At 40.7% G+C, this 20,936-nt stretch overlaps 1 protein-coding gene across 2 annotated transcripts in view; it reads right to left on the bottom strand.

Annotated features, from left to right (window-relative positions):
• The window catches only part of exoc6 (exocyst complex component 6), an 80,692-nt gene that overhangs the window by 23,004 nt on the left and 36,752 nt on the right, over positions 1 to 20,936 (bottom strand). For both annotated transcript variants that reach the window (XM_049563888.1, XM_049563889.1), the window contains exons 6-19: positions 20,049 to 20,102; positions 17,758 to 17,908; positions 17,483 to 17,644; positions 17,065 to 17,133; positions 16,807 to 16,890; positions 14,599 to 14,645; positions 14,307 to 14,427; positions 11,375 to 11,446; positions 11,188 to 11,285; positions 9,880 to 9,985; positions 9,589 to 9,698; positions 9,354 to 9,465; positions 9,124 to 9,258; positions 7,694 to 7,873 (exon numbers count right to left, since the gene is read on the bottom strand). In XM_049563888.1, coding sequence (XP_049419845.1) covers positions 7,694 to 7,873; positions 9,124 to 9,258; positions 9,354 to 9,465; positions 9,589 to 9,698; positions 9,880 to 9,985; positions 11,188 to 11,285; positions 11,375 to 11,446; positions 14,307 to 14,427; positions 14,599 to 14,645; positions 16,807 to 16,890; positions 17,065 to 17,133; positions 17,483 to 17,644; positions 17,758 to 17,908; positions 20,049 to 20,102 — 1,501 coding nt within the window. The remainder of the gene's footprint in view (positions 1 to 7,693; positions 7,874 to 9,123; positions 9,259 to 9,353; positions 9,466 to 9,588; positions 9,699 to 9,879; positions 9,986 to 11,187; positions 11,286 to 11,374; positions 11,447 to 14,306; positions 14,428 to 14,598; positions 14,646 to 16,806; positions 16,891 to 17,064; positions 17,134 to 17,482; positions 17,645 to 17,757; positions 17,909 to 20,048; positions 20,103 to 20,936) is intronic.

Below are 20,936 nucleotides of genomic sequence, written 5' to 3'. Positions count from 1 at the left end.
TGATAACAAAACTTAAGTGCTGAGTCTGCATAGACATGTAGACTCTTAGGGACCATTCACACACAGATGTCGAGAAAGGCTTTATTCCATGCATGCCTACAGAAGGGAGTGTCTGCTCACACTCAAAATACTTCCACACTAAATCTGCTTAATCTAAAAATATAGTTTGAAAACTGTTTTGGCCTTGCATCCACACTGAGTCAATGGGCCTCGTTCACTAATATCTGCGCAGAAATGTTCTTACTCTCCGCAAAAAATAAGTACTTGCGCAAAATCACCGTCGGATTCATGACACGTGCGTACCGGCCAATTTTGTTCTCACCATCGTGCGTATGTTAGTAAATCAGAACCATTCCAAATTGACAGGCGCGTGTCCGTGATCTGCAATCAGCATACTACCACGCCCCCATTTCTCCATATAAGGAAACCACTTGCCTAGAGTTGATTCATGAATGAAGGAAGCGGTTACGCGAGGAGAGAAGTAGTAAATTTCACAGTTTGTTAGAAGCGATGGCACCGGGTCTTACAGGAATGCCATGGGTCGCTGTAAGATTGTGGAGGACACAGCATGCCAGGATGATCTTGCACACCTTCCCAGGGGTATAAATTAGTTTGCCACCGGCCGTATCTGATCCAAACACATCCAACAGCCCTTAAACACACCAAAAGTGCGCTCTACGGCACGTGTGTGGGCATGTATGTTATTATAGCGCACCTCTTGAGGGGTTTCAGGGTTTGCGTATGGTGTCATCAGCCATGTCTTAAGGCCATATGCCCGGTCACCCAAACAATATAACATTTTAACATTAACGGAATAGAGACTTACTGAAAATACTAACTTAAAACAATTGAAATAAACGCATTCCCACTGTACTGTTTTGCAAAATCGTTGAGTCGTGGGTGCCTCCTGGCCAGCGGGCCACAGCCTTAAGGATATGGCAGTCGGCATTACAGATCATCTGCACGCTGATGGAGTGATAGTTTTTCTGTTCATGTTATTGTTAATATTTTAATTGTCACAATGATGAGGGTGAACGTGTGTGAATTTCATGGTAATTTAATCCATGTGGCCAATATATTAGTAAATTAATTATTTTAAAAAATGTTAATTAAATCTCTTTTTCATGAATGTGGTTTTATAGACTCTGCATGTACTTCGTCAGTTCGGCCTTCCTCATTTGTGCGTACGCATGGTCTGAGGCAGTTCTAAATTTGTTCGCAGAGTAAGAACAAATTCGGGTAAGAAAATATTGATGAATCCCGGATTTGTGTGTCAAACGATCGTACGCACTGTTTGTGAATGAGGCCCATTGTTTTTGGGCATCACAAACTAAACTTTTCAAAAATTGGTCAGCTTGACATTTAAGGCTACATTCACACTAATATGTTTTCATTTTAAACGGTGCTTTAAAATGCAGGAAGTAAGGGTGACATTTTTTGTCAAAAGCCCATGGTCTTAAGTCTCACTGGCTTCCTTGTGTCTCGTGTTTCTCTGTATGAACAACCATGAGGGCTGAACACTGTCTCAAAGTAATTTATTGACATCTTGCTTTCACTCTGACCTGTGTTCTGTTCACTTAGAGAGAAATAATAGCCCCATGACATTGTATGAAAGCAAAGCAGCTCACTTCTTCTCAGAGGGACAAGATTACCCAGAATCCCTTATATTAGATTCCTTGGCCCAGTGACATAGAATCTCATACCCAGGGGTGAAAGTAAGCTGGTACGATCCACTACTGTGTACCATTAAAAGATTCAGTGGCGGTACACAGGACCAGGAAGATCTGCTAGCAATACATGCAGTTTTAAACACCACTTTGTCTGTTCATTAATTGCTTTTAACTCGTTCCGAATTGCTTCTGAACTGTCCGTGCTGTGTTTTGGTCCATGCTGGATGGAGCCTTGCTGCCTGGACATCTCCCTCTCTCCCCCAGCCCCTCCCCTGGGGAAGAGTCCAGGGGTCTCCTATGAGCCCAGCCTTCGAGACATGCAACACTCCATTAAATGTCATTCAGTTCATCAAAAAATATCCCAATCAAAATCAGTAGCATAATAAGCAGATGTGTCCATGGTATTTTATTTAATTTCAACAACACAGAGAACAGCTTGAACAAGCTGCGTGTGAGCTTAAGATCAGGGATTTCGCTCTCAGCAGTATGTGACTGCGCATGCACGTCTACTTCCGAAACACAGCGGTTGGGGTGCGTTGGACCACGGACGTCAATAAAATGCTGTTTGCACCGGGACAGGACAAACAATAAATGAAACCAGCGAAATTCCACACATTCTTGTGGTTGGCTCAAACGCTGTCAGTGTGATTTAAAGCAACACAATGGAGGATTGTGATTTTTACCTCATGGGGACCCCCTACAGACGAAAAACGGTATTGTCTATTACAATTGTTGCAAAAATCTTTCTGCGCGTGCATTTGTTGACAAGCCAACAATATCTGTGAACTTCCTGAAGCTGGCCGTGTAATGCGCGATCATCATGTCTTCAAAACCGGTAAAGTAGCCTAATAGCATTTTGTACATACATGATTAGGCCGACTGCTTTATTTATTTAGTCATTTTCGAAACTCAGAAATGAGTTGCTCTCTGTATGTCAGGGCTAACCTCCTCCTCACAGTGCGCGTGCACAAACACACACACAAACTCAAACTTTTGCATGCCTAATTTTTAAGTTTTTAACTTTAAATTTTAAAATTTTTAATCTGACTCTTTCTCCTTGACTGCTGTAACACTGGAATTTCTCAATTGTGGGATCAGTAAAGGTGTATCTTATCTTATCTCATCAGAGTGAAGTCAGACCACAGCAGAGAGGCCGCGGTGCAGATGAAGGGAATATAACTTCAAGATTCTCCTGAGTAGAGGGTAACAGCAGTAACAGTGCCAGATCACCATCGGTTGGGCATCCCGCCTCCTCTTTCAGCTCTCACCAGCGTGTCAAAGCCGGGCCAATCTTAATCCTTGTTCGAGCTCTTGTTTTATCGCTCTCCTGTTTTCTTTTCTTTGTCTCCTCAGACAACACCTTCACCTTCTTCCTTTTCTTTGTTGCTACAGCCATGACAACCAAGTCTAACTTTGTTCACCTCAGTTCGGCTACGCTATTCTAAAGAGAGGAGGAGGATATGACGTATGCTGTAAAGCAGCCAAATTTTGTAGTCCTTTTTGTGTCTGGGTTCCTACCCAAACCCCGAAACTGCATAGTGCCAGTGCAAGCGAAACAGACTCTCTCAAGCAATGACGGAGGTGTCATCCAACCTACTGTGAGTTGATGTACCATCACAAGGATCTTGGATATATATTTTGAGGGCTCAAAAACTCCATTGTGTTGCTTTAAATAGTAAATATTTAAATAATTTATTAAGTTAATTGCGGATGTTGATCAATGTTTTTTACAATGAAAAATAGGTAAAGAAGTAAAAAGAAAAAAAAGACATGCATGGTTTTAAGTGTTCATTAAGGTTTCATGCAGGCCAGCACCCTAGACATTAAAACAAATATTTTACTCTACATGTTGTGAAGCGTATCTAATTTCTTTCTACTCCATACAGGTACTAGCCTGGTTCCAGACCATAGACCCCGCCCACTCAACTGAGTAGGCTTGCATCTCTGGTCTGGCATACTTCAATGAATTTGCGATTTATCTCGTCCAAACGATGGGCGGACCAATGAACGCCGGGGGTCTAGCGATTAGCCAATCAGCGCCACGCTGATGTCAAGCTGTATGCCGGTGGGTAACTGGTGAGGATAGCAACAATGGTGACCGCTACAGATCCTACAGACCACATTAACAATGCTATCGAGGTATTTCGCCACTACTCGCGATAATGGAGGACCAAATTAAGGAAGCTGCTAAACTGGATTTAACGGCGATGCAGCTGGGCGTGCACGACGACGGAGACATAAACGGGCAATGCTCGCTTGTTTTCGGCACCCCCGAGGCATGGATACTAATGACGTCAGATTCTGGGTGAGTCGTTGATCTCTACTGATTGGTTAGGGAAAAAATCAAATTCCCTCCCCCTTGTAAATTGCCTTCAATGGAAGCCATGTCAGACTGAAGGTTCTGGGAGCTTCAGTCCGACACTCAGGCTATACAGGTACAGTAAAATACTGAAATGTTTTTATTTGTTTGTTTGGTTTTTGACTTTGCTTTTTAAAAATGCATGAAGCGAGGAGAGGTGAACAATAGGAAGCAAAGAAGGTTTTGGTAATAGTACCGGCAAGAATTTAAAACTACTTTCACCCCTGCTCATACCTCATAAACAGTAAAGAAAAAAAAGGAAAAAAGAAATCTAAGGCTACAGAAGCACGAACTGGGCCAATTGAGGCAAACAGAAAATGGTGATTGAGTAGCAATTAGCCCCTCCTAAGTCCTGCTCCTTTTCGCTCTGTGTTCCAATAAAAGTTGAGCAACCTTGGAACTTAGCAGGTCAACTTTCCCCTTTGCTGTTATACTTCAACATGCTATGTGATAGGCTCATCCATGTTCAAAAGAAAACCAAATTTTGAAGATGGGTAAGAGATGTGGCTGGGGGACTTTCAGTCTTCACTGACACATTACATCAGATATAGATAGTCACATCTTAACTTAGCTAATGTTAGCAAAATGCTAACTAGCTAGCTACATCAAGAGGAGTTAGCCTCATGGCAGATCACCAATGTCCACCAGGCTTGCTTCCTCCTTATTTCTTTGGAAAGATTAAGGTGATTTGTAAAAAGGGCAGATAGGTTGGTTGCTGAGATATTTTTTTATCAGGAATTATTAGCCCCTTATACACTACCTGTTCAGGGCAGGAATATCATGCCATTTTGCCACTTCACCGTGCTGTATATGGGTATGATTGCGGAATGGGGGACAGAGTTGTCTCACCTTTAATCCACCACAGGAGGTAGTAACAATGCCGAAACAATGTCTGTCTAAACACGACAGCCGACAGGATGACCGTGGGAAGGACAGGTGTGACGTTTTGAGAATGTATTTTGTGTGCGACCCACCACAGGAATTTTAAAAAGTAGCTGTTAGCAGTTAGCAACTAACTCAAAAATGAAGTGGCTGCAGATGTCTGCAAATTAGGAAAACAATGAGGTCCAGAAGCTCCTTACTTTTCCAGTTGAGGACTAGATCAGCTGCAATATAACAGGGACAGTAAATGATTGTTATTGCCATGTTTTGCCATTGTTATTGTGTATAAAGTGCAGAAGGGACTTTGTTGCCACCCTATAGCATGATCTTTTCCAGAAGCCAGAAAAGATCAAGGCCAATATTAGTTTGTTTATATTATTTCTGTAAGGCTACGTGCCACCCAAAAGAAGAACCACCGTACCTTTCTACAGTAAAGAGAGTAATGTTGGGTAAGCAGCATGGTCTATTCAGTAATAAATACATAGAGTACTTTACTGATCCCAGGAAGGACCATACCAGCAGTGCAGTAGCAATGTTGACTGATAGTCTTGTCATTCTTAGTATCTACAAAGAATGTGAGGCTTCTCTCTTTTGTGTTCAGATTGAAAGACTGTTCATGATGTTTTACCTTGTTCACAAAAATTGCGAATATATTCTCCCATCACATGTAGTCCTTGCTACCAACGTCTTGAAGCTACTGCTCAGTGCTGAGTTCTGGCTGGTTTTGAAGTTTGTGTAACCACTGTTCATACCATGGCAAGTTTTGCATACATTAGTAAATTATAACTATAAAATGAAAGGATGTTTTGCTGCCTCTCCCAGCAGCTGTAGTCTGAGAAAAAAAAAAAACTTAATACACTCGGCCAAGTTCCGGTAACTTTTAAGGTGGAACGCTTACTTGTAATATGAGTTTACGACATGAATCCATCAACACACCTTAAATGTCACTATGACAACTTTGACCATTCCATTAGTTTTTATTGTCTCTCCTGGATGACATACACTTTTAGTAACCAGTGGATCTTTAAGCGTTAAAAAATATACATGAATTTTTACATTTATGTGAACTGTATATATTCTAATCCTCATTTGGAGGGAATAAAAAGCGTCTCGGAGCGCCGTTTCTTTGGGCATGGGCAACATCAAACCCCTTCACTTGCCTGAGAAGGACTAAATGAACAAACATTCTAGCTTTAAATATCCCATCGAGAGAGTCCACAAAACCCCATTATGTGGATGATAAACAAGGTACAGACTTCACCGGTAAAGAGGAAATACAGCGAGTGCTGGATGCAGCAGTGACTGACAACAACCCCAGCCACATTAAGGGTACTGTTTGCGGTGGAAAAACAAAATGGACCTAGGGTCTCGGTACCATGTCTGAAGGGTTACTTATGGTTTCAAAGGAACTATACCGAAGGTGTTTGGTGAAAATAGGGCTTTTGTCACTCATGATAGCAGTTGCTATTGTGCCCGACTTTGAAAAAGTATTTCATAGCAACTACACCTATTCTACTTTTCTATGTTGACACCTTTTGTTCTGAAATCATGTCTCCCCCTTTTTTCTGAAACCAAACCTACACCCATGTAAGCCAGACAAAGAATTAACAAGGCACTGTAACGTCTTATGGACAAATAGGAATTAACTTGGGATTTCAAGAGAGAGGCTGAGATAAATGAATATGCATTCTTGGCCAGTATCTAGCAGTCATTAGAGGATCTTCTCCTCTGGCTGCTGCTTGGTCCTCTCTCACTCGAAGTCCCTCTGAATAAGAGGATGTATTGCTAAAATCAAATGTAAACACTGTCATTTAATATAAATGTTAAGTTACAACAGGTGCCAGAAAAACCAACAAGGCTGGAGTAGGGGAGCTTCCACAGTCAAATATAAGCATGCTTTTCATTTCCCACTGCCTGTAGAATGGCAGCATAGTGTTGTAACAGCCAGGCAGGGATACTCACCGACATCGACGCATGGTCATTGTTGTTATTCTGAGCAGAGACACCCCCAAACCAACCAAAAATGGAGGAGGGGAAGGGAAAGAGGAAAAGGACAGGAAAAGAAATGTGGCAACAATAAATGGACAGGAGGAGGTAAATTCAACTAGAGATATCTTGCATGCTTGACAAGTCAAATTAATCAAGGAATAAAACTGCCAGTAAAACAAATTAGTCACAGCGCTGTTCATTAGTTACAGCAGGGGTGGGGATGGGGAGATAGGAGATGTTCTTGAGAAAGAAATTACAAAATCAACAAAAGCTCGAACTCATTCAAGACATGGTAAGAGATGCTGGAGAGAAGAGCAGGCAAGTGGCCTACTGAGAGTGGAAGTGAACAAGCTGTAGCTGTCAGGGCCAAAACACATTTACTGACCAGCTACTTCACACACTGATATCACCAAATGTGTTGTTGAAGATAATGACAGTATGTGCAAAAGCAGTCAACGAGTCAGTAACAGCACAGTTACCATGCATATGGACAGATCACCAATGCAATACATACTCAGTTCAACTTTATATTCAAAATGTAAAACATGTCACTTCTAGACAGTACACACACTTTAATAGGGATGTGTCATGGCAAAAAAAGCTGTTGGAGTTTAGGGAGTAAAGGAGTGATCACATCCCTATCATTAACAAAAACACGATCAAAACTGACAAACAGCATCCGAAAGCAGATAACAATGGATCTGAAAACCAACAAGACAATGTCCCACTGTTCCAAGAGAAAGGTGGCAGGGCTCAGTGGGTCACAGGTTAGTGGATGGTGGATCAGACTCACCGGGAGGTGTGTGAAGACCTGGAAAGTGGACCGTAGGAAGTTGATAAGGTCCATGAGGTATCCAGAGGCACGACCGTCCGACTCAGCCATACCCCATTCATAATCTGCTAGCTGGATAAACTCATCAATCTTCTGGTTGAGTTTGGTATAAATCTCTCCCTCTGCAGCATGACGAGCATCCTGCAAAATAGCTTTTATAAGCCCCTTTGACAAGACTTATGGACTAAATAAAGTTCTAAATATAGTCATTTAGGAAAAAAATAATAATATATAACCTGATATAATAATAACCTGAGAAAGGTTACACTAGCTGTTATGTTAGCATTAGCAATGTGTCAGACCATGGTTCGAATCTCAGAACCCACTGGCTCTGAGATTATCATCCTCAGACCGATGTCTGAGGATGATAAGCCTTGGGGGCAATATAAAATATTTTGGAACATCTGGTGTGGCAAGTGGATAGAGAGGCCAAAACTTCCTCTTCTGTGACCCAGTCATTGTGGCTAATCTCTATAAACAGACATGTGCATCTGAATGCAAATAAATACATCTTTTTAGTGACAAAATGTGGAAAAGTTCAAGGGGTATGAATACTTTTGCAAGGCACTGTATGACACTTGTTTTACAGTACCCTAGGATTACAAAACCTGGCACACCGACACACACCACTCTATCCTGTTAAAACAATACTCACAACTTGGATTAATTTTTATATTATTTTATTATATTATTATTGATTCTTTTGATCTGAGGAATAAAGGAATATGAATAACTTACAGGGTAATTGAGGAATGGACACATAATTTGACTTTATGACAGCTTCAGAAGTAGAGATACCTTTTGTCTCTAGTTTACCAGGCAGTTAAATCCCATCCTCATTATGCTTTGGTGCTCGTGGCTTTAGTAAAATGAACAGAACAATTGAATAATAGACAATCTACCTGAGCTAACATTATGTAGGATCTCCATACTCAAGTGGTTGCCAACAACCCGGTTTTATACATCCAAAGAACTTCTAGAAAACTGAACTGCTTAGTGGGGCATCGGTAGCATAAGTGGATAGTGCCGGCGCCCCATGTACAGAGGCGATGCCTTGCTGCAGTGGTTGCAGGTTCGACTCCGGCTTACTTGTCAACTCCCACTCTCTCTCTCTCACCCCATTTCATAGGGTATACATATATAAATATATAAATATATGTATATATACTCTGTCTCTAGTATGATTGGCATCACAGTGCTTTCAATAAGAACAGACAATACTGCATGTCTATTTTCAGTATTTTGACAAAGGAAATACTGTGCAGTGCAGCACCCTTAAGGCCATTTTGTGTGATCTTAAGGGTGCTATTGAAATAAGACATCATTCTACCAACAAGCTGCAGAATAAATACAAATACAGCATAATGACACAAAGAAGAATTCACATTTACCTTGAACGTGGAAAGGCCATAGAGTCTTGTGGTGTGTACTGTTTCAGGGGAGACATTGGTAATGTTTGTTATAAACTCCTCTAGATACCTGCAGGCCTGCTCCAGGTGTGTGGTGTTAATGATGATCTGCACCAGCTACAGAAAAGAGGTTACAGCATTAGACTCAGTGACGACATTCTGAGTCTTGATGATGTGTGTGTGTGTGACTAGTAAGGCAGCATTGTTCCTACCTCAGTCAATCCTATGTGAGGTTTCTTGATGAGGTTTTGCAGACAGCTGCTGAGTGTTCTTGTCAGCAGCAGGTTGGTTGATTTTCGCAACATGTCGTCAATCTCTGTTGAACTGGATATACAACCAAAGTTTACATCTAGTTAGTCCAGATATTCTAGTTACACAACAAAGAGAGAAAAAGTCAGAGAAGATTTCATATGTCGATGGGAATCGTGATCGTTCTGTGGGACCGACCTCCGGTGTAGTGACTCAGAGAACTTGAGGCTGGCGTAAATGAACTCTTTGACCTGTGTGTAGATTTGAGGGACAGACTGGGACATTGGCAACTTCTTTGGAAAGTCCTGCTGCTCACACACAAACACAAAAAACACAGAAAACAACAGTATTAAAGGATTTATTGTCTAAAAAACACCCAGGTTAGTAATTTTAAGTCTTATTCATTTGCTTCCATGTTAATGGTTCTATGACTCTAAATGTTGTGGAAGGTAACGGAGGGTAAGGGTAGGAGGTAGTTGAACTTGTTACCTTCTCTATCTCGGCATCGTGGAAAGGAAAGCGGCTGACTACTAGTTTATACTCCTCCTCTGTCTCCACTGGGATGGGACTGTAGTTGTCCATTTCAAAGATCTCCCTGTGAAACAAAAACACAATTCAGCTCACGTGCGCATGCTTGCGTGCGAGACCAGCGAAAGCACGTGAACACACATGAACGGGTGCCCATGTCTCACGGTCTTGCGCAAGCGCGCACATGTGATGCACAGAGAAGCAGTTAGAGCTGCAGCCTACAATGAGGCTAAAAACAGAGTTCAAATGATGTTTTCCCAAATAACTTTTTATGTCAGGGCTTCAGGACACTTGAATCACTACGGACGAGCATTTATTATAATAATAAAGTTAATAACTCTGTCCACACTGAATCCGTTCAATGTGCACTTCTGTGTATATAGCTAACAACAAGTAGGTTGTTTTTAGCAATGTTCATTACCAGAAACTTCCAGCTCCAGTGTGTGTGTTGGGTGCGGGTCATTGATTAACAGATTGTCTCTCATAACGGGCTGGGTTGGTGCAAGTTTTAAAAAACCCTGACTACTGCATCACTACGCCCCAGAGTCCCTTCATGTTTATTGTCTACCCAGTTTTCTGCCTTCTGTTTGATGCAGGACAGAGCCTGGCTATTGGTTGTTGACAACTTTTACATCGTTGAATTTAAGTATCTGCATGAGCCAAGACTAAAGCTTATGATAACATTAAATGTTTGATTTTATTAGAACCTCGAGATGAGAAAAAGACTCATTAGGACAGCTCAGACTAAGTTTTAAGCCCATCTTATGCCAAACGATTGAGATCACAGGAGTCTGCAGCAACTGAGGTAAAACTGTCATAATTTTACTCCAACACTGGAAATTTGTCTGCAATGGTGAAATCGCTTGAAAAGTCATTTGCCGTTAGGGTCAACACATTGGTCTTACAATAAAGTTGTTTTTAATTCTACATGTATTGCTGGAGTTTTGGTCTTTTAAGACCGCCTTGTCTTTTCCATGCACCTTACAAGTAGTGAGGTTGTGCCAGGAATCATGGCTCTACAAATGTTCATTCTAAAAGCTTAACTCCTGAAGAAGCACAACACAAACCTCTGTCTTTGCTGAGTAGGAAGCAAAATAAACAGGATATCCCTACCTGCTTGGTTTCATGTGATTATCTCACTCTCACATGTAAAATGAAGGATGGAAATCCTATTATAGGTCAACACACACACACACACACACACACACACACATGCACACACGCACACACGCACACACACACACACACACACACATCCGCAAAGCCCACCTGAAAACCAGTGCCCACTTCTTCAGCAGAGTCTCATTGTATTGGTCTCTGACCTCAAACAGCAGGTCAAACAGCCGGTTCACTGGGAAACCATAACCCTAGACACAAACATATAGAACATTGAGTGTGTTTATTAATCTAAGTTAATCTCACATAGGATTTTAAGATGAGCCCTGAACCGACCAACCTGTAGTGTGTCAGCGAAGATGACTATGAGATTCTTCAGCTCCAAGACCAGGTCTGGGTCATCACAGTATGACTGCAAATAACAAACATAGTCATCACCAAACAACTCTCAAAAGTGGCAGGTGAGGAGAAAAAATCCCTTGACAACAGCAGCAACTATAATATTAAAATTATTAAGAAGAAATGTTAAAGGGATAGTTTAGATTTATTGAAGTGGGGTTATATGAGGTATTTATCCATAGTCAATGTATTACCTGAAGTAGCTGTCTGTCAGCACACCTAAAAAAAAGTCCCACCAAAAAATAAATTTGTATCAGTTCAAGCATAACTATATTGAGAGTATTTTCACTGCTTTATGTTTCATTCAGACAGCGATTTCCGAAGGGAAACTGAGGCCATTATATTGCTCTCTTTAAAGCCAGACTTCATTAAGAAAAACAGTGATTTAACATCCCTGAGCACAGAAGTCTCTGGTCTACTGTTGCCTCGATCAATTAGTTTGTCTGTGTTACTGTTACTGTGGTGTTTAAAAGGGTTAGGTAAGTTTCTCCAAAGTCACACAATAACACAAGCAAAATAACTAATCAAGGCATGGGTAGACCAGCAGCTCCTGTGTTCAGCAAGCCGAAATCCTTATTTTTGTCAATGAAGTCTGGTGGCTTTGAAGAGAGCAATGATGTGGAATTAATGCAGTTAATGGCTTACCCATTGGAATAAGCTGTCTGACAGAAAGGTGAACTGGTGAAAATACTCTCAATATAGTATGCGCTTGAACTGATATACACTTTTTAAGTGGGATTTCTTTTAGGTGGCTGAAATATGTTTTGTCCCTGACCCCCCATCGACAGCAGTACATTGCTCAGCTTTCATGTCAGACTCCAGCCTGCTTCTCCAAACTGAAAGTGTGCTGACAGACATCTACTGTAGGTAATACACTGACGATGGATAAGCACCTCATATAAACCCACTTCAAAAAAATGTTAACTATCCCTTTAATTAGATTTGTAAATTCAGATGTCTAATTCACAAAGAATTAAATATATATATGTGTGTATGTATATATATATATATATATATATATATATATATATATATATGTATATATATATTAAGGTAACAAAATCTGCAGAATCTGCAAAGTAGCCACCTTGTAGTAGATCATATAAATGAATGCTCATTAAGACCTATTCATGACGTTGATGGGCTAATTTAGACTTAATAGGCTGTTACCTTGATTCAAATATGTTTTGCGGCTCCAGGCAGATTTTGGCCAATAATGGCTCTTTTAATGGTAAAGGCTGCTGATCTCTGCCCTAAGTATATATAAACTGCTCATTCTAAGGTAACAAAAACACAATTTTTCATTTTCAAGAGATTAGATACTATGGAAAACATACTTATTTTGCTTCATTCCATTTCTGCCAATACATCCACTTAAATCCCTCACACTGGACATTTAAGCTTGTGTTAACCACAGACCTTATTTTAGACATCTAACCAAAACCCAATAACAAAACCCACTGACTTTATGATGAGGGAACCAGGAGTGTTAATATGCTAACTCATTTACAGGTTTTAGGACTCATTCTAAAACACACTACTCTAATGGCAAAAGTATTTTATTTTATAGTCATTATAGTATAATAATAATAATAATAATCTTAACTAGCCCATGTGGATTTTGAGGTAACTATCTCTAAACTGGAATACAGTAACAGTTCAGTTGCTTTATTTTCCATTTCCTCTGTATGGATCATCTATTGGTAGGGATAATAATGTTTATTTCTTGGACCTGTAAGCTTTAGCCTTTAGTCCTCCTAGAACAGAAAGCTTGACAGGCATAGGGACAGTAACTGGGGGGGAGGGGCTTACCCAAGGGTCCATCAATACCAACAAAGTCTCTCCATTTTTCTGGAGTGATTTATGACCCTGAAAGCAGCACAGTTGAGTCCCTTAACACTGACAAGTATCCTGCCAAACTCAGGAGTGTGTAAATCAACAGAGTAAATGAACACAGCCTGAGATTTGACGTAAAGCAGCGGCTGCCTGCCTCTCTGTTTACTCAGACACACATGTACACATAACAACAATCAGCTGGAGGCTGAGACTATATCTCACCAGTTTGGACAGTTTTATCAGTCTGTATGTACAATGTTCTGACCCATGCTATATGTGAATATGACATGAGGTTTTAATTATTATAACTATTCTTTTCATTTGTTTCATTATTAATAAACTAATAACAGTTGTGTTGTGAGGGATGTGTTTGTTAAAATATTGTAAGATCTATCAGTATGAAGACCTGTTACTAATTCCCATAAGACGGTTGACATTTTTATACTGAATTAGAGGTGGACTGGCTTGTGGACTTGCTCCCTGTGGGCTGACCATGCAGTGGTTGTAAGGGCAAGACTCTGGCTGCGTGGAGCTGCCTGTGTCATGGCCCAGCAGAGGGGCCGGAGGCCAGGGGGGAGACCAGGGCCTTTGTTAGTTTTCTCACCCCTAGCTGTGCACCCCATTCTCTGGCCTGTTTGCATAATCCTCTGGCTCATTTACAACTGACTGGAGCCCAGCGGCCAGGAATATGCCTTCTTAATCTGCTGTTATTGTTGCAATCTGTCTCTCATTAAGGCCCCAATGACCTCCTCTTTGGCAGCATGCGTATGTGTGTTTTGACCTTTTCTCTTGAGAGTGACATCATTAGTGGGTTTGTGGGTGTGCTGACCTCTGCAGTGATGTGTGTGTGTGTCTGTGTGTGTATCAGCCTGTGAATGAAGGTTCTATCAGAATAAACAGATCCACAGCAGGCTCTATTATCTCTATTAACTCTAAACAGTCTCATCCTCATTCACAGTCCACCCCCTGCTGTTTCTGTGTGTGTTCATGCATATGTGTGTGTGTGTGTGTGTGTGTGTGTGCGCGCGTGGGCCTACAGAGTGTGTGCGAAGCACAGCGATGATCTTGGACAGGGCCATGTTCCACAGTTCATCAGTGAAAGCTCTGGTCACCAGCCCCCGCGTGGCATGGAGGATGTGGTCCTCTACAACAAAGAACCTGACACACACAGAAAACACACACATCTCAATACCTTTATTTTTGGTTGTATTGAAACAAACACAACTGACTGACACATTAATGAAACTGATTTTTAAAGTCAGAGGGATGTTTTGTTAAAATGAAACTGTGTGCCGTAGCAATTAAGTGAAAATTGGAGGAACATCTTACCCTACGATCTGATTGAAGTATCTTCTGTATCCTTCCACTGTTTCATGCTGGACACATACACACACAGAAAGCCATGTTTACACACAGTACATCAATGCATAAAATATTATATCATTGTGGTGGTCATCAACTGGTATTGCATTTCTGAGAAAGGATTGTTTTACATTGTTGGTGTGTTCAGTAAAATTCTAACATCCAAAATTTGACAACAACAAGTGATGCAAGACTTTGGTTTAACTTTTAAAAATGCCCATATATATTTTTGGAGCCTGAGGTAATCATATTTGGGGTGCCCAGTAGCTCAGTGGTTAGAGCAGGCGTCCCGTGTACAAAGGCATCATCCTTGCTACAGCAGCCATGGGCTCAATTCCAGCCTGCGGCCCTTTGCTGCATTTTATCCCCCCTCTTTCCCTCCATAACCCTCACGTCTGTCCTATCAAAAATCCAAAGAAATAACACAATAAAGTGCATATAGGGAGAGAAGTATGCACTGCTGTTTGCCATAGTGTCCTTTTGATACAACCACCAGGGAGCAACAAAGACAGAACTTTCCAAGTTGTACACATTGCGGCTTGAGAGCAACATTATGCAACTTTTTTAACTTAAAATAAGAAGCTTCAAAATCATTTTGATGGTACACTGACTTGCAGGAGGAAGAATGGCGCCTCTTTCATTCCCACACTGCAACCCTGAGTGCGTGCTCTTGCAAAATGTAACTTTGGTGAGCAGGTAGGACCTCCTGGGAGAAGACTGTAACGCTTTGTGGCACTATCTCACACACGACATAAGAACAAGCTCGTGCAGTATTCTTAGTGCGGACATCATGGTGGAGGCGAAGAAATGTGGTTGCAAAAATGCAAACTTTATACCCCCTTAGCAATGCATGAATCATACTTTGCAGTTGAGCAAACTACTGCAGGGTTGCAAACTGTTTATACTCAGCCCCTCTTGGATGTAATGCAAATTCAACCAATCCCCTGTAATTTCTTTTGTCCAACAACTTTTAAGCAAATCTGACCAATTATCATAGTTTCCCGCAAGTCATCAAACTCACTTTCTTGTTTCTGATTATGAAGATGCAGATGTGTGTGACACAAGTATCTCACGTTTCCCGACCAAACTTACTGCTGAAGACTCTGCAGTGAAGTTCCCTGACGTTTCATACGAGCAGCAACATAGGAGCACAAACACTTAATTTCCACAAAACACACCCTGAGAATGGCTGAAATGTGTGTTGTCTGTTAAACCTCGGGAGCCGAATATTGTAACATGACCTTTGTTAAATGTTGCTGTTGTTCCTGACTTCATGAGTAGAAGAAATCTCTGCTCGCCATTAGGCTCATTTATATAATGTAAAATGCCATATGCATTAGCATGTTGTGTTTGTGGGGAAATTGTGTCCAGCAAAAGTCAAGTGCTTTGTCTGTGATCCTGTGAGTTATAGTGAAGCTGACTTGTGTTTGAAGCTGCTATTAAACTATTAAGCCATGTTTGGTGTGTGTTTTGGATGTGTTTTGAATCAACTAAACTATATAGCACTTGACAGACACCCCACCGCCAACTAACGTTTTGGAGGTGTAACTGCAGAGTGACACAGAAACAACACAGCACAAGTATTAATGCTCACAGCGATATAGGCCACATGTGTAGGATATGGCTAAGCTGACGCACAAGTATAAATCTGCCTTAAGACGGAACTTCAGTTTGCAGTTGCGGCAACTCAACGCAAACCCCCCAGCGCTGGCAGTCACAGCGGGCTGGTGGCCTGCAGCAGCGCCAGGTCTTACCTGTGTAATGGCAGCAACAGAAAGTTTACTGGGGTTTGCGCTGGCTGAATTCGAGTTGCTACAGTGCAAACTGAAGATCTGTGTTCATGATAATGGTATACCACTCTGAAACTTCAGGAGCATCAAATCACAAAAATACTAATTCTTGCATAGTCAGATGTGGAATTCAGAGCTTTATGTTTGTTTTTTTTTCCCTTTTGTAAATTGTAAATATTTCCCAAATTAACAGTTGGAAGGGTTTGTTTATTGCTGCCTTATTTGTTTAGTTACTTAACTGGCTACCAATTTTGCCACGTCTTTGGGATTAACCTTTCTTGTCAAAAACATTTGTCCAATAGAATACGGTCAGTCGGGAATGGTAATTCCTGGTTTGGACTACAAATTTATTGAGGTACTTTGAGCATGTTTGTGTGTTGCTCACCATGTTAGCCTGTGGCTGCAGCACTAGCCTGGCCTGTTTTTTCCTTTGTTTCCTGTAGTAGCTCTCAAATGTTTCTCGGTCACCCTGCAGACAGAAAAATACAACAGACTTCAATTACCTGCCCACAAGTTACTGACAATAACAATAAGATCAAAAATAGTTTTGCTGTTGCCTGATGGCCTTTACATGTATACATATGTATATATAATGATATGGAATGCAAAAATATATTGGAAAAATGGTTGCAGGCACACCTACCAGCACAGTGTAAATGTGTAAACACCTGTAGACAGGTGAGAAGTCCACAAGGTCCTGAGCTGTAAGAATCTGTTTGATACAGATAAGGAAAACAATATTTCTTAGATTTTACTTATATGCATTTTACAGTGACCAATGAAAACAGGTAGAAAACTATGAAAATAAATTTCTTACATCATGGAAAGAAAATGCAGCGCTTTTACAATTATCTTACAGAGCTGCTTAATATATGCAACATGACAAAATACGTCAGAACTCAAACACCCATAAACAGCACTGTATCTAGATTCAATACTGAGAAATCCATGGCATTTTATCCACCTGCCTTTTCTATTAACATTAAGCAGCCGTCTTATAAAAAGGAATTAAAACCCAGTTTAGTTTCTGTCACACGCAACTACACAAAATGTTTCCTTACCTCTTCATCTGCTTCCTCCTCATCTCCTGTGTCGTCGTCTATCATCAGGCCGTTGTGAGTGTGAGTGTGTGTTCGTCCATTGAGGGAGTACACAGGCTTGGTGTAGTGGCCGATACTGGCCTGTTTGGCTACTGCACTGTTAAAGGTCCTGTGCTGCTGTGCCTGGAAAGACATACAACACACACAGATCAATGAGCTGATAAATACAATACAATACAATACAATACACTCTCACATCGATTGTGGGAATTTGTTAGTAATACAGACTGTTATACCTGTCTCATGGCGGTCTCTCCAACCTTGTCGGAGTGCTTTCTGATGCTCTCCAGGAAGTCTTTAAGGTCCGACATGGAGATCTCCTTGATCTCCTCTCTTAGTCTGGGCAGGTTTTCAGCCATGATCTGACAGAACCTGTACTGACTCACCCTGCAGGAGACACAACATAACCAGTCCAGGTCTGTCCACTTTCAGAACTGCTATCTAATCTAACCAGCATTGTCTAATTTCATATGGAAAAAGAACACAAAACAACAGCTGGCAAATCAATGAAATAAAATAATAAGACCATCTACCCATCAGCGTCATGCTACTAATGCCCAAGCAACATTACTGTCACCAGGGATGTATCAGTATTACTCCCTGTAATACTTCTTTTTTATGTACCAGTTTTGTTTTTTGTTTTTTAAATTCCAAAACAAAAAATATTTTACTTCCCATGCAATGGCCTTATTGTTTCTCAATCAGATGTAATACCTGTTGAAACAGCTTTCTGGAGTGGAAGAAGAAATCAGTAGTAAAGCTACACTGATCAGTATTTTTACATTGGTCATTATCAATGACCATGCTGTCACTAATGGTGACAAAACTACAGAATAGTATCACCACCTCTGAAATTCCCCGCAACTCTAAAAAATGTTTTAACAATTTTTAGCTCTTTGATTTGGTTTAACAACAACATTCTATCTCAGTTCAGTCTCCGTGCTCCCACCAGCTTTTTTCAGATAAAAAGCTCTGATAAGCCCAATGTACACTACCTGCCCAGCACCAATCAGCAGACAGACACAGTTAGTGAACTGGGGAACATAGTGGGCCATTTAGTAGCTAAACAGTAGGGTTGAGCAATTGGACAAATACATTGGCTATCTTCAAAAGGCTGAGTACATTGCTGGTTGTTTTTGTTGGGCAATTTTTTGGGGTGACTGTTGTCATTTTATTTTGCTAATTTAATGGTCTACCTCTGAAGAATGAGCAAGAGCCATTGCTCAGTGAGCAGCTTGCACAGCGTTACAACAAAGAGTGGAGACAGGTCTGGCTATGTGAGACTACTCCATGACAGCCTCTCATTCAGCATGCTACTGTCTGGGGTCTGCAAGTGGGGTATTATCTACTGTTACAACACAGACAGAAAAGCTAATTTTTGGGAGCTGATCGATTGGCAGACACTAGATATTGCTGGTGAACGTTCTTTACTCACTTTTAGATTTGAAAGCTTGGAGTTAATTGTGTCAACCCTCTGTTATATAGCATCATGTTAGCTACCTGGCTGATGTTAGTGACTAGATATTGTTATCATAGAAATAAAACCCACGTGCAGCATGCTTTTTTTATGAAGCACTGAGGTGAAACTCTCCCCAGCGCCCTGCCAGCAATTTTTTGCTGAACAAAAAATACCAACAAAACAAAACAAAAAAAAGCTCTGTGGACACATGCCCTAGTTTCAGTTTGATTGGAAAAGAGAAACTTGAATTCAGAAAGTGTACTGTTGGATTTCTCTTTTTACAAAGAAAAACAGGTGTAAGAATAGTACCTTTCTTGACATTTTGTGAGAGTTAATTTCGTTTATATATTAGCAAACTCGCCGCTTAAACACATCTCAAAGCTAGGCTAAGCTGGGCTAACAGTGGTCGGTTGAAAATTTTATCATATTGCACAACCATACTAAAGAGCCAGGTATTTTTCTCTGGAGTACCAAAAGCATGACTCCAAGTGAATAACTATGTTGCTGTGGCTGTACTAAATGTGTAAATATACAAGTGATTGCAGATTGCTGCTGAATTGCTCAAAACTGTGTGTAGTTTATACATTTTGCTTATACCTAGCAGTGTCACATGCCGTCATCATTAACATCCTCCAAAACTGCATTACAACACCAATATCTGACTGTACATATTAAAAATTTGGAATGAAGTTCCAATCACTGTATCATAATGTGACCACCAACACCATTATGACCAACAACACTACAGTAAACATATCACATGGCTGCTTTGTCTTGTTTTCCTTGTCAAATTTAGATGTGGTTAAATAAAGACCAACCTGATTTTGTGCAGTTACAGTTTTTTGTGCAGTTACAGTTTATTATTTTAGTGATTTATTGGTCGAAGTGATGGAGGAAACACTGGGTTTTTGCCATAACTGGGAGTCACCAATGGGATGTTTTTACTGTTGTGAACCCAAGAGAACCAAGTTACAAACTATTCAGACCCATATTTGAAGCTAAAGGGAGATAAATATCATATTTACTTTAAGATTTTCTGTGAAATGCTCAAGAACCCAGGTATCCTACCTGGGAATGAAGACCTTCTCCAGCTGCTCCATAGTTTTCAACGCAGCATAGTATCTGCAGAGACAAAAGGGTATAGCAAAGGTCAAATGCAGTCATAGCTATGGTCCTTTAATCATAACCATTAAAGGATAGGACAATAATTTTTTAAGTCTGTAACAAAACAATAGTCAGGCGCCCATAAGAACACTAAAGCAGTTGTTGCTTCCTGTAATCATTCCTCCCATTGTACTGACAGTGGTCATTAGAAGATCCCTTTCCAATAAGTTTGTATGTAGTGGTGGTAAAAAATTCATTTGAGTCTTCAGCAGTCTGACTTTGTCAAAGTTCACACACTAAAGAGCCTTTAACTTTGGAAGATGCTTACTTGATTTATCTAACTCAGACAGCTGAAGCCTCATTTTATCTTCAGATAAACTTAGAATTAATTTTTTCACACAGGATGAGGACTGTGGATTCTGACCCCAGTCTGGCCCCACTGGAAGCCCAGTGTGTTCCCAGTGTTGGGGATTATTGTACATGAACAAAGTAGTATATTGCCTTTATTGTCTTCAGAGGGAGCTGTGTGAAGTCTGACAGTGGAGTCAGTGTCAGTTGGGTCTGAAGATTTACAACTTTAAAAATGACAAGAATCTAGAGGTGCGCAGTTAGAAAAAAAGTGAGCTGACCAGACTTCTGTAGCTCTGCTGGTTTTGGTGCCTAAACCTAACCACAAATTAAAGGGAAATTTCGGTTTATTTCAACCTGTCTCCTATCGTCCTAAATTTGTTTCAAGTGACTAGTGACATAAAAATAATAGTTAGCATGTTAGCCGTTAGCCTAGATACAGCCAGGGCACATAGTAGCGTCAGACCTGTTAAAACTTAAGTGAAAGGGCAACCTTCAAGTGCA

Source organism: Epinephelus fuscoguttatus, linkage group LG20, assembly GCF_011397635.1.
Source record: "Epinephelus fuscoguttatus linkage group LG20, E.fuscoguttatus.final_Chr_v1".
Classification (NCBI taxonomy): domain Eukaryota; kingdom Metazoa; phylum Chordata; class Actinopteri; order Perciformes; family Serranidae; genus Epinephelus; species Epinephelus fuscoguttatus.
This window is presented reverse-complemented; position numbering and strand designations above follow the sequence as displayed.